Source organism: Rhamphochromis longiceps, linkage group LG18 (genome assembly GCF_057381845.1).
Source record: "Rhamphochromis longiceps isolate RC_006_pf linkage group LG18, R_longiceps_female_GT1.1, whole genome shotgun sequence".
NCBI lineage: Eukaryota > Metazoa > Chordata > Actinopteri > Cichliformes > Cichlidae > Rhamphochromis > Rhamphochromis longiceps.
This window is the reverse complement of record NC_140574.1, coordinates 13,507,541-13,522,445: the sequence shown is the minus strand read 5'-3', so window position 1 is coordinate 13,522,445 and position 14,905 is coordinate 13,507,541. Positions and strand designations below refer to the sequence as shown.

The window sequence follows — 14,905 nt, the reverse complement described above, 5'->3', positions numbered from 1 at the left end:
CCATTACTAAAGCTCAGTGGATGATATAAATACCTCCCAGACAGAACAGCATCAGCCAGACTCAGACAGAGACTGTGAGGTAATAACATCAAGAAAGTGAAGAAACATGTACAAACATACCTGAAACATAAAGCATCCCATGATACTCAACATAAAAAAAAGCTGTGGACCTTTTTTTTGACCTAATAAGACATGCACAGTAATGTTTCGCAGCACTCTGCAGCTTTATCCTCACACACCCTCAGCGAAAGAAGCTTTTGAGCTTCGGTCATTCAAAGAGAACAAACAAGAAGAGGCTCAGGCTGTGTCAGCTGCAGTTATCCTCACATAAAGTCTGCTTCTTGGTGATAAGCTAACTAATGTCTGCTGGCATTTGTCTGAATGGAGCTTAGTTTATTTTTCTTGTGTTTGAAGATTTGAATGGGGATCAGTTATCTTTTGTCATAAGAAGATAAAAAGATGGGTCATGTTGTTCTTTGTAAACAGTGTATCTTACCAAATGAATGTGCCTGCTGTGCTGCTTCTGAACAGCAGGGGACAGCTGTGTTTTAAGTTTTAGGATTTTTGTATCTGGTGAACGGAGGTTTTCACTATTCACAATTCCAGGACAGCTAATCTCTCATATATCATCAACTTCTAGGCTGATGCATGAAAACATCTGACAAATAGCAGCTTATTTACATGTTAGCATCTATGCGGCAACATTAAAACTCATTTATAGCTGATTTTCTCATCTACTGATCAGTCATTTCAGTTATGAGAACCATGTCTCAGAAAAGCTTTGCAAAATCACCTTTTTTGCAATGTGCATTTAACTTGTCTCTGATCATAGCTGGGATACAATTCAGTTCATTTAGGATGTTGACATGTACAAATGACTTACTGAAGTTCAAACTGATTATCAGAATGAGGAAGACAGGTGATTTAAGTGTCCTTGAATGTGGCCTGGTTGTTGGCTGGTCGGAGTATTTCAGAAATTCTCGAGGGTTTACAGAGAAAGGTTTGAAAAACAGTGAGCAGCAATTCTGTGGGTGAAAATCCCTCATTGATGCCAGAGGTCAGAGGAGAATGTCCAGTATGCTTTCAGCTGATAGTAATAGTAATAGTAACTCAAATAACCACTAATTACAACCAGGAATGCTTCTAATATTTTTTTCTGTGCTCGTATTTTCGTCCCTTTTCGATCCCTTTATGACCGCACACGATGTCACAAAACTCAAATCATGTCAAACTAGTTTCTTGAACAGTGAGTTTGCCTCCACAGTCACCAGATGTCAATCCAGTAGAGCACCTTTGGGATGCTCTGCTGGATTGAGAATGGGAGATTTGCATTATGGATGTGCAACCTACAAATCTGCAGCAACTGTGACGCTGTCATGTCAATATGGAACAAAATGTCTGAGGAATGTTTCTGCCTCTCTATGCCATGAAGAATTGAGGCAGTTCTGAGGGCACAAAGGAGTCTAACTAAGTATTAGCCCCAAGTAAGTGTGAAATCAGTAGATGCTGTATTTAGCTTCAGAAATCCCCAGCACACTGTTTTAAAAACAAATCTCATCTGGAGTATTTATTTGTGTTTTTTGTGTCTTTCTTGCTTTTCTATTATTATCTAATGAAGTAGTTATGCTTGAACATTCTTGAGAAAAACAGAAGAGTATTTTTATCACACATAGCATCATCTCAGATCAGTTACAAAATACATGTGTGACACTTCAGTTATCCAAATCAGTCCTGAACATCTTAACACAGAAGTTTCTCCTTTCATAAGAAAAAGATGCAGCAGAGGTCACAAAGAAAGTCAACAGCATCCAGATGTGTTCTCCTGTTCTTCGCTCATCTCTATTCCTTTCCTATCTTCATCTCTGCCCTCTGATTGCTGTTTCAGATGCATGAACACTCCTGGGTTTCATCTCAGGGATGTCGGTGCAGAAATTGAAAAGCAAGATGCATGAAGTGAGAGCTCACGTAACAAGTTTGGGAGTGAGGAAGCAGAAAAGTGAACAATCGAAATGACATGACAGATTAAACTCATACGTGTGATGACTGAAAGCAGTACGTGACCTTTTGTATCAAGTACTTCTGCTAAAGAGGGGATTAGCCGTGAAGATCTTTGGCCACATTTATCAGCTGTTAAAAACTGCAGTATAGATTGACTTTATTATTGTTTTGACCTAAGAAATAACTTAACTTTTGGGCAAAAGCATGTCTGTCTTTAAAGAACTCAGACAATGTCAACAATGTGTAATCATGCCGGCTAAACAATTACAAGATTAGCTGGTGGTAAGCGCTTTGCTTAGCAACACTTGTTGAAGTTAAGGAATGTAAAAAGCTCACCAACTAATCACTTTTTTCGTCATGTCATGTGGGGATTTAACAGAAAAACCCCTTTCAGTTACACATATGATTCAAGCAGAGAAACTGTTGTCATTTCAGTGGCCTCAGATAGTGATGATGGGCCTTTTTAAACATTAATGCCGGTACAGTGAAGCAAATACACAGATTTTTGAATATGGACACAAAATTGGATCGATACTGTAGTTCTACAGTGTTTTCAGGCCACAGACGTATGTTCTATGTTCTGACTAGACTGTCACAGAGACTTAGATAGAGTTAGAGTTTGGGAGGTGGGAAAGTAAGTTAAGGTGAATGTACCGAAAATATATATGCAGCTGAGGTAGGGCTGCTCGATTATGGCAAAAATGATAATCACAATTATTTTCACTGAAATTGAGATCACGATTATTTGACGATATTTATTTCGTCCGCCAGAGCTTATATTATTTTTTTTTACATGCTGTAGTGCCATTTGTGGGAGCATTTCAAGTTGCTATACATCAATACAACTGTTATAGCCCATATTTTAAAAATGTGTATGCATTAAGTCCATAGTAACTACATTAATTGCAAAAAAGTGCAATAAACTACAAAAAAATTGAAAATCGTTTTTGTTTTTACATATATTTCTACTTGGAGAAATTTAAGAGGTTTATCCCTCAAAACTTTAAATACAAAAAAGTTGCAAAAAATAGTTTACAACAACAGGAAATTTATTTTGAGTGTCTTCATAGTTTTATTTTTGGAGATACAGCAATTTTTATATACTGCAGGAAAAACAAAAAAACAATCCTATGATGCAAATTTGCAAAGAATGTGCATGTGCATCAAAATAAACTATTTCCAGCAGTGCAATTCGAGTTCTAAGGCCTACAAGTAAAAAACTACATTTTCCGCAAAAATGACGTCACTTGCGATAGTTCACGTTGACGTCTTTTTCAATGTGGGAAGTGTTAAGAACAGCTGATCGGATCGGCAAAGCGTGTTTCTGGAATATTATGTTTTTGTTCCTGCAAGCTCTTTTTATGCAATTTTTGCAAAGCTATATGTGGAAGGAAACCGTGACCGAGGACAAGCTGATGGCATAAGATGTAAGTACAACTCCTCTGGTTTCATATGGAAAAAAATTTATTGTGCTAGCTTGTTCCGGTTCTACAGGGATTTAAAAATAGTTACACAAAACGAGCATGCTGCTCTGACCGGCTTTAAAGGGTTAACAATAACAATGTATTGAATAATGACTTTAAAAAATAATATAAAATAGTGTGCAAATACTGATAACAGTGCAAATGTTTGCAATATAAGAAATAAATGAAAAATGTGAACTTTGCAGTGTTGCTCTGTGGTGCAGCTACGACACCATAGCAAAGTTTACACACTATGTCTACTTGATCCACGTCTGACTCCGCGAAGCCATAATGTTTCCACACCACTTAAGTTTTTTTTTTTACCTCTCTTTTCAACCAACGGCAGTCCACTCCTCTCCAAATAACTTCTGCTTAGCTTTCCGAGCTTCCCTCGGGTCCTCTTAATTGTTGTGACGCGTGTTCGAAATGCAGAGCAGTGCGCTTGATTTGCCACATGGAGCAGCGCGAGAGTAAAGCATGAGGGAGGGGCTAATAATCGGCTCAGTCATTTTTAATGATCGTTGAAAGCCCAGATCGTAATCGTGATTAAAATTCGATTAATTGAGCAGCCCTAAGCTGAGGGTCATAAATTTTAGTCGTATAGTTTAGTTTTTCACTATTTCTATAACTCAGTTAAAGTATGGTACGTAACAACCACCTGCCCGTCTAATATACTAAAGTGCACTTCTTTAAAGCATATTTTTCTTACAGTAATATTTTGGTGTCTCTGTTTCCTCAACCTCCAAAATGTAACCAGAAAATAATCTGAAACAACATAGATTAAAAGTTTAAAGAAAAGACCACGGGTTGAAAATCTGTTTGCTGGTCCTCAAAGACTGCGTCTGAAGAGATGCAGAGATATTTTATGGTGTTTCATAGATAATTCTGTGGACCCTGTTTCATCTTCAGTATGTGGTACTGAAAAATAAATCCATCTGCTTTTTTTTTTTATGTGAATGTAGCTAATGTAGCTAACTGATCTGGTAGGTGGCTTATAAAGTAAAACATTTCATATTAAATATGAAATACTTTCAAAACATATGCGTAGTCTGACCTACAGGCAGAAACCTCGTGTCCTCAGTGTGTGGACAGAGTGAGACTGGAGGGTAACAGCAACAACAATAAACAGTTCTTATGGGAAGTTATAATAGACCACACTGGGCTGATAAGCACACACTAGACATAGTCCTAAGAATATATACTTTAAAAAAATCTAGCTGTGAAGTTACATTATCAAACACTACACATAAACACTTAATTAATCAAGCCAGATGTCCAAATAAAAGGGCTTTTGCTGATAAAAATCTAAGGGAAATCCTGACAATTAGGTTCATCTTGTATGTGAGGTCCTTCTCATGGGTTTTCAGTCCACTGAAAGCATTTTGGTAAACAGTGGAGTAATGCTGTAAGAGGTAAGTGTTTTTCTAAATAAAGCACCAGGACCAGCAAGGACTCTTTTTGTTAAACAGGCAAATCATTTTCCACTATTGTGTAACTCTCAGGCTGAGGCTACAGGCAATGAAATCCACCTATTTACCACGTTATTGTGCCTTTGTATCTATATGTGTTGAGGTTTGGGTGAAGGAGGAAGCTGGTCTGAGTGCAGCGGAAAAAGGCTTCACTTCCTGGCTACTGTGTTTAGGACACACTTCAGAGCAAAGAGGCGGGAAAGGAAATCTCCACCAAGGTCTAAAAATTCCTCGAATTAAATTGTGCTAAAGAAAAGCAGCCTGAGAAAATTGGTGTGAAAGACCTTAAAGGTATACTGGTTATGCAGTGCCTTACTTACTTATATGTTCTTCATTTTGTTTCCATAGCCATACTTTATATTTTCATCACCATGGTAGAAATAGTTTATAATCTGAAACATAACATATCTGTCAAACACAGTGGAGGCAATGGTATGACATTGGAACTGTTGGAACTGGGTCATTAGTGTTTATTGAGGATGTGACTGTGGATACAAGAAGCAATATGAATTCTGAAGTGTACAGGGCTGATCTCTCTACACAGATTCAGCCAAATGCTGCAACTGCAAAAGCAAAGAAATGAGATATAGTTTCCATTCCCAGTGGCCAAGTGAGTCACCTGATCTCAATCGAACAGAGGAGGCTTTTCAACTAATAAATAAAATACAAAACTGGATGCAGAGAAACCCACAAACAAACGGCATCTAAAGGTAGCCGCAGTAAAGGCCCAGCAGAGCATCTCAAGGAAGGAAACAACATTTTGTGATGTTCATGAGTTCTAGGCATCAAGCAGTCATTCATTTCAAAGGATTTAAAATAAACTTCATGTTTAAATTTGGTTGGTTTGTCTAGTTAATGTTGGGACTTTGAAAATGGCAAAGTATTAAAATGACTGTAATTCTTGTAATTTTTGGAGGACTGCACACAAGTGCGTCTCCATGGTCTCTGCACAATTTTAATTTCCACAATCCCTCTTTCTGTCTACCCCAAGATCTACTCAAATTGAAACCAAAAATAAAAGAATATCTCCAATAATAAATCCTAGGTTTATGTTTCTTGCAACACTAAGAAGAGAAAAAGTGTACTTTTATAAACCGCTGTGATAAGCTGATTATTCAGCAGTTTCACATTTACTAGCAGACTCAAAGAAATAAGATTTCATCAGAGGTAAGGAAGTTCAAAACTTTCAAACACTCATATGAGCAGTGAGAGTAACCAAGCTGCAATAGAAAAACAGCAGGATGGGGGGAAAAGTCAGTACAGTTCACTTCCTAAACATAAAACACCTGGAGCTCCACTGCATTTACAGGTCAGAACTCACCTGAGTCTCTCCTCCTCTGTCTTGCGCAGCTTCATGTCCCTCTGCACCACCTGCAGCACGTGCTCCGCCTCATTGTCCGTCAGTCCTGTCAGATCAAGCTTTCGACCCATGGCTGACACCCCACCAGCTGTCTCAAACTCACCGACTGAATAATCAGCTTGTTGTTTTCATCTGGAAAAGAGAAAAATAGTCAGGCCAATGACACAAAATACAAACAAAAACACCTGACAGTGACAAAGTTCCCAGAATACCTGAGTTTACAGCTGGATGGTTTAGTGCAAACTGGGGGAGGAAAAATAAATATATTCACTAAAGAAGGAGTACTTCACTACTTTATAGTACTTTACAGTTATAGTTACGAGTTCTAAGTATGTGATTTTACTCTTAAAAACATGGTATGATTATAAAACACAAACATTAAACTACTGTTAATCAAACATGTTTGAGCCTGATGTTCAAGGAGTCATTATTTTTTTCTCTTGGGTCTTTAATTAAGACATGATTCCTAAAATACATGCTGAGACTCTTTGGAGAGAGTGAATCAGATCCAGCTAACATGTTTTCCATTCAGGCTTCTTTTTAATTCTCAGCATGTCACATATCACTCCTAGGGACTAATTTATTACAATAAAAGTACTTTTACTCACCTTTGATACATTTTTATAATTAATTATACTTCACTGGGTTTTGTGTAAACTTGTAATCTAGTACTCTGACGTAACTTGCAGCATTAACAAGAAAAATCAGAGCTACTGACACTTCCTGTAGAAGAAATCTCTTTTCTTTCCATCAGACCTGAAGCTGCAGCTTACTTTTGTTTTTGTTCTTGAATGCGGACGTGAAACTAATAAATAACCGTAACTCTCACAATCACAAGTATTTTACTGGAATGTGAAGCAAATAGTACCGATTTTAACGGAAAATACGAACACAAACAAAAATGCGAACATGCAAGTTAATAGTTTTCATTCAGGCTGAAGGTGATAAAGTCATAGTTTGATAACAACAACTTACCAGAATCTGTGGCTGAAATAGAGAAACACCTTTAAAGCTGAACTCCGTTTACTTCTAGAAAGAATTATCAGTAAGACGAAGCCAAACGCTTATTATAATCCAGTGAGTCTTTTTGTTTCATCGTTTTTTTGTTTTGTTTTTTTCGTATGAAAGATTGAGGGGGGAAAGTGTTTCCAGCCTGATCTGCGCAGCAAGGCCTGGTTTCTGAGAGAAAAGCAGGATAAATCCTGATTAGGGTCTATCCGAGCGTTTCTCCACTTGCCAAGGTGACGTAGAAGTGATGAAAGCTTGTTTATATCACTTATTAAGAGGACATGGATTATAATAAAACCCTTAGGGTCTGACTGTGTTCAATCGTAAATGAACAATAGTCTTGGAGTCATATCTTGATGCTTTGCAAACACTCTGTCACGATATTATTCTTAAATCGCTTCAGTAACACGTGCTGTTAACAGTGTTTAATGAGTCTAAATTCCACGGGACTTGCGGCAGAATCAGCAAACAAAAAATGTAAAAAGCAGGTGATGAGGGTCAGAAACAGTCAGAATTTTAGGATACATGTTGTAAAGATAAAGTCACAAACAGCTAAAGGTAGAAACTAAAACTGGTGGGTTGGGAGGGAAAGGGAATGGATGGATAAAGAGCAGGGAACTGAGGGCATCTAGTGGACAGCGGGAGAACTGCAGATTATAGTCGCCGTTGTGAGGATGTCAAACATCCATCCATGAACCACGGCAGACCTTCTGAATTATGAGACACACGTGTCGCACATGTTTGAGTATTTTTAACAGCGGCTCTCCTTTTAGGTTCTAGATGTAAGTAGGAACAGCTGTCCGTGGAATCAGCAGTGGTCTGACAAAACAATGATGGTTTGAATTGTACAATGACCCACGGCTCTTTGTTTTACTTTGCTCCAGTCCTCTGTACAGTTTTGCAAGATAGGACAAGAACTTTTTCTCTCACATTTTCTCTAAACACTTCATAACACTGCATTTCTGAATGAATGGAAGAGCTCACAGGCGATATTTTTATTACCAAAATCATCAGGCTACATGATAAAAGAAGTCAAACATACATACATATTATATTTGTGGATGTGCCAATACAGCAGAGATACTTAAATAACTCAGAATTTGTTAAAGAAAATGATAGTAGATAAATAAACTTAATTCAGGCCTATACAATTTTTAATATCATTAAGAGACCCAACGCACCAGTCAAATGAACACAGATTCCTGTTTAGAAATGCCTGACATTCCTGACTAAAGTTTGTATAATAGAGGCATAAATATGATCATTTTTCCATGTTACCTCAGGGTCATTTCTGATTATTAATTCAGTAGGAGAATCTATTAGAGTGGTCCAAGTGAACCACTCATTTCTTTGTACTATCATTTTGGGGGCTTTTTAGCATTTAATGTTATAGGACCATGAAGAATAACCAAGGGAAGATAATAAACAGCCAGAGCCATCTTTACTAACCTTATGGTGTATGGGGCACCGGCTCAAAATGGCATGCTTAATTATTGCATTTTAAACTAAGATGTACTATTTACTGTACTCATTGGAGAAAATCACTTGCACACTTTGTTTTGTTTTTTTTTACAAAGGTTTAATTTCTCAGAAATTGTTTAAAGCCACTGTGAGGCAATTAAACATAAGAGAGTAGTGTGCAGTAATCCATTGTTATCTCAAAGTGATGGTTCATTTTGAAGTTGCTTCTTCCTTATTTTTCTATAAAAGTTGCTGATGCAGCAACAGGAGTCAAACATGTGGTCAAATCAGCACACAAACTGCAGGTACACAAAAACAGAAAAACATGTTCACTGCTGTGTGTACAAACTGAAAGGGAAGCAAAATTATTCTTCAGTATTTCTTAAAAAGAAGAAGAAGATGACAGGGAAGAAAAATCAAGTGATACATAAAATACACACCTACTAATTGAAGTTTTTGTAACTTGGGGCTTCTGTTCGGCTGTGCTTTGTAATTGTGCCCTTTCTCTCTTTGTGAATCTGCTGAATTGTGAAAAATAAAGTTGTTGGGTTTTTTTTTCCTTTTTTCCTTAAAAGGTTTTTGTTTTCTCCAGAAATATTACAGTCTCCCACGTTGTTGTGGAGGAAACTTTTCCGTTTCTCCTTTACAAATGTTGCTTCAGTTCATCGAGGTTTATAGTCTATCACTTATGCACAGCTCTCTACAGGTCCCACCATGGCATTTCAGTCAGGTTGAAGTCTGGACTTTGACTGGGTCATTAAAACCCACTGATTCTTTTTTTTCCCAGCATAGTACAAATGAAGCACAAAGTGTTACATCATGTCAATGTTTTTATTTACTTTATAAAGTTGTTTTCTTTTGCTTGTGCAGCTTTCCAGCTGCCTTGTTCCTGTGCAGCACTCAGCTCTGTCGTCAGGTCCCGTATCCTCCTGAAATAGGGCAGATGTGATCAGGTGATGGAGAACAACTGCCTCGCCTGAACCCACACCCTGAACCCACTGCTCCACCCCTCCCCTACAGCTGAGCCACAAACCACACCCTGCCACATTCAGCCATTTTGTTCTTTTACTGTTGTGCTTGGGCTCTTCATCCTCTTGCATGATTTTATTTTGGCCAGCCTTTAGCTGTTGGATAGATGGCCTGACATTTGACTTTAAGATACTTTGATATACAGAGGAGTTGATGGTTGACTCGGTGACTGCAAGATGCCTAAGTTCTGTGGCTTCAAACAGAAACCAAAATCATTAATCCTCTACCACTTTGCTTGACATGTTCTGAAACCCTGTGTTCTGTTTTCGTCAAACATGGGGCTGTGAATTTGCTGGGACATCTAATCTTGGGAAGACTGTAAGATAATATTAAGCCAAGCTAAGGCAACTTTATTTAAAAACCACTGATCAAACAGCTGAACCTGAAGCAGCAGTTTGGTGTTGAAAGTATTTGTTTGTGTGATGCATTCAGGCGTGATTTAACAAACCTCAAAACCTTCTGTGATTATGGAAGTGCTCACACTTGGTGATGGTTAATTAATCAGCAGCACCTAGCTATTTACCCTCTTAATTCCTATGAAGACACCAATGGTGTACTTAGTTTTTCGCAGTACTGCACAAAGTCATGTAAAAAAACATTATTTTTCACATGACTGTAAATTTCTGGTATTTCTGTGTTACAACAGCTGTATCCAAACATCAATATTTAGTTCACACTGAATTTGAAGTCAGTCTCAGAGCATCGGCACATGTTATACTAAATACAGCAGTAGATCAATATGTAGTATTTTTTACGTATTGTGGAAAGATGATGGTAAAGTCAAATAAATTTGACTAAACTGACATTTTCAGTCAAAGAAAAAGTTAAGAAAAAGCTGCAAATTTCAAATAGTTGTTACGCCTGACATTTACTACTGATGTGTCTGCTTTATTTTACTGATGGCAAGATAACCTCAGTGGCATTGACATTATTTAAACATGATTTCAGTGCATAAGGTTTAAAATATAACATTTGTAAAATAAATCAATAAATAAAAAAACACAAACAGTGTACATTTCATAACAGCTTTACTAATAATGATCACCAAAACGATTGCCTGACTCTGCACATTAAACCCATAGAGCTCCTTTTATGGATGGTCAGCATAAATACTGTCTTTGGTCAGTTGACTCTTCTCCCTTCTTGAAGGAATGCACCTGAATAGGTTGCAAGTTCCCCTGACCTTGAGTTTGTCATACCTCCTGTTCCTGAGTTTGTTCCTGAGTCAGCTAGCTGGTTTCCTGTTTCTATGTCTGAATATCTTTCTGTTCCTGAGACCATCCCTTGGTCAGGTAACTGATTTCCTGTTTCTGAGTCAAAATATGTGGATGACCTTTCAGTTCCTGAAAATATCTATGGATCAGCTAACCAATTTCCTCTTTCTGAATGATCATACAATCTTTCTGTTCCCCCATGTATCCTGAAACTGTTAGTGAATCTGGGTAATCTGGCGTTTCTTTGAAGCAGCAACAGACTGTCATTATTTTATCAGATGTCTTTCCTGATACCAAGTCTGAGTCTAAGGCATTCTGTCCTGAGTCTGTTCTGCCATGTGCATCCTGATCCTGAGTCAGCCAATGAAGTCTATCCCCTAGAGTTGTTTGACATCTACAGTCAACCTCCATCAATCTAGACAGTCATTGCCATAGACTCGCAGACCAAGGACCTTATGTCTGCCAGCTTCACTTGGATCTAACTGGTTTCCAGCTGGTCTTGCTCTCAGGCCTTAGCCTATCTATGTTTTCCCTTCAGCTTCACTGTAAAGATCAACTGAGATAATTTCTGAGGTGCCTTGTCCACCTTCTACTCGGCTTTTACAAGAATTCTTCAGGTTTTAGTCCTTGTGGACAACCTTATACTCAGGCCTATCGTCACAGTTGTTTCCCCTGTTTTCTCTGTTTCTATATGCCTGCATGTCAGAATTAAAATTAGAATATGTATGTATGTATGGGTGACTTGATTTAATTTTTCAGCAATTTGAGTTATTTCTCTTTAGATGTTTGCCTTCACTTATAATTTCTTTTATCAACCCACTAGAAACTGTCTAGTTGTGAATAAGCCATTTGATCATTTTGTTTCTTACTGGAAGTCTCGGGCTACAAGTTTGAAGAAGCCAAATAAACCTCCATAGTAGATTTCTAACTTTATCTGGTATATCTGGTCAATTCAATAAATGAATTGAAGGATGCATACAACTTTCTATGTCGTGAAATACCTGGCTATATTGTATGAATTTAGATTGCACAAACATGCACCAAAAAAAAAGACAAGATGGAGTGTAACTGGAACTGGAGACATCACACACTCATAGCTAATTAGGCAAAGAAAGGTTTGTAACTTAAAAATTGATGGAAGTTTTTTTCGTTCTGTGTTAAGGCTATAACATAGGTAATAGGTAATGTCTATATCTCTGTCTAAATAATGTCTAAAACTCTGAAAGAGTAATATGAGCCAATTTATTGTTAGATTTTATACTTGTTTCCTACTCTTTTCTCTACAGATGCTGCAGGTCTAGCAAAGTTTTGCCAGGGGGGCCTTCACAACAGGGAAAGGGGGGCACAAAGAAATACTTTTCTTTCTTATTCTCATTTAAAATGTCTCGTTTTTAATAAATAATTATCTGAATCTTATAACCAAAGTTTTTATTTGATGTGAAATGTATAGAAATCATACATATACCAACAAGACAGTGTACATCACTGTCACAACAGCGTTTGTTTTCATTCAAAGGCTTTATGGCTTTTCCTATAATACCTGGTAGGCCGGTCTCTAGTCAAAATGCCTGGGCCGATTTTTTGTCCCAGTCCAGCCCCGGGCACAACACACAGTGAATTAATCTGAGAAGGTGCAATACAAAACAAATTTCCCACTTGTGGGACTAATAAAGGTTATCTTATCTTATCTTAAAAAAATAGATGGCCGGGCCAGCGGTGCAAATCGCAAATTTCCTCCCATAGACACATTAGTTGACACATTATTTGTCCCATATTGGCTTCTTAATGACAGTATCTTAGCTAACAACCCCAACTACCAGATTCATCTTGTAATTGGCTAAAAATCACTTAACCTACCGGTGAGACGGACATTGTTAGCTGGCAGTCGAAGTTTGCAGAACTACGAACGCAGCTGGAATCCACAGCTGTGCGTGTTCATGGAGCTTGCATTTTCACCTGCTGGACATCATTACCTGACAAGGTTAACTGTCTTCAGAATATTGCAGGGATATTATTTACAGTATTTGGCTCTACAGATTTTTTTCTCATACGGAGAGTGTCCTCAGGTAGCCATCTGAATGCTGGGAGACGTGTGTCTCTGAGTGGGAGACCAGAGATCACATTAACATGTGTATCTCTGTATTAACAAACATGCCGTATTGGTTCAGTTTATTTTTTCTTATCATTGTTGTGAGGAGACCATTTGGAGACCATTTGGATTTTCTGTTGTTTGCTGTTATAGAGTTCTTGTTATGGATAAAAAGTGCCTCTTTTTTTTAAAAAAAAAATAGCTGATAACTATTCGCTGATAGCTGCCAGCATCTGTGAACAAATATAATTCTATAAAGTTGTTCTATATAGCGTGTAACTGCTAATATAGAGTGCTATTAAATTTATTGCTAATGCAATCAAATGGCACATTGACTTGGCACTCATCATCAGAAAGGTTGCCGACCCCTGGACTGCAGAAAGACCGTAGGGAAAATGTTATTATCTCAGTTTTTTTATGCCACATGTACATCAGGGTACTAATCGTGAAATATTGGATGAAACCTTTACACCACAAGAAGACAATGTGCTCATTGCAGTGCTGATTCTTATAATGAATTATTTGTGCAATATAGCCTCAGAAGCAAAACTTCCTACTTCTAATACCTTTGAATGTCATTATTTATGCTCGTGACATGCGGATATGCAGCGGCAACTATAGAATTTTTCAAATATGATGGCATTGAAAGACTAGCAACCAGTCAGGAGAGAAGGACTGAGATGCCAAGAAAATTCAGAAATTTCAAAATTTCTGAAAATTCATTCAGAAATAAATGGAGCATTAAAAACTAGCTAAGTAAAAAAAGAGGCCATGGTTTTCATGTGTTTTGTATTCGTATTGATCAACTCTTGTAAAACATTTGGACCGTTTACTTAAGCAGTCGTTGCAATATTACCGTGTAAAAATACTCTATTACAAGTAAACTCAGAGACAACCCTTTAGACACGCCCCTGTCCTTCACTCTTATATCACTGGCAGCTTCAGCTGTGAGCCTTAAGATCAGTTTCACTTCTCTAGATGTTGTGGGGCTGATTGTTTCTTCCTCTCTGAAGATCAAGGTAATGTAAAAGTTTTACATTTTGTATACATTTTTCTGAATTGCTAAGACACTAATATATTACACTAACAGTGTAAATAATCATTTTTCAATCATAAACATTAACATTTTATTTTATTTTATTATGTCAATAACAGAAGAAGGACAATGTGTATTATACGAATGTTTAAGTACAAACAGAATGAGGTCCATTTCTTTTTTCCTATCATATTTTTGAGGAATTTAAGAGACACATGATGCTGAAAATAGTTGAGCTACTGTGCTTTTTAGTGTGCAGTCAATGTTCCCTCAGTGATAGAAACAAAAATACACTACAGTCCTTATAGTATGATATGTTATTGTGACTGGTTGTGTGCATGATCTGAAACTACTGTGTGTTTTGTGAATGTAGTTAGGAGTTTGAGAATTAATTTTTGTGTTAGTATAGCAGAGATTAATCTTCTGACATTCCAACTTTATAGACACCTTATACTGTATGGCACAGGTGTCGAACTCCAGGCCTCGAGGGCTGGTGTCCTGCAGGTTTTAGATGTGTCCTTGATCCAAGACAGCTGATTTAAATGGCTAAATGACCTCCTCAACATGTCTTGAAGTTCTCCAGAAGCCTGGTAATGAACTAATCATTTGATTCAGGTGTGTTGACCCTGGGTGAGATCTAAAACCTGCAGGACACCGGCCCTCGAGGCCTGGAGTTTGACACCCCTGCGTATAAAGACGGTATAAACAGTATAGTGTTAGGGTAAGGTATAGACCAGGGGTCGGCAACCTGCGGCTCCGGAGCCGCATGCGGCTCTTT

The 14,905-nt window shown here is 37.7% G+C and overlaps 1 protein-coding gene across 1 annotated transcript in view; it reads right to left on the bottom strand.

Moving 5' to 3' along the window:
* The window catches only part of myripa (myosin VIIA and Rab interacting protein a), a 32,075-nt gene extending 24,595 nt beyond the window's left edge, over positions 1 to 7,480 (bottom strand). The window contains exons 1-2 of the mRNA XM_085389056.1: positions 7,266 to 7,480; positions 6,252 to 6,422 (exon numbers count right to left, since the gene is read on the bottom strand). Coding sequence (XP_085245182.1) covers positions 6,252 to 6,361 — 110 coding nt within the window. The 5' untranslated portion in view covers positions 6,362 to 6,422; positions 7,266 to 7,480. The remainder of the gene's footprint in view (positions 1 to 6,251; positions 6,423 to 7,265) is intronic.
* Between the last annotated feature and the right edge of the window lie 7,425 nt (positions 7,481 to 14,905).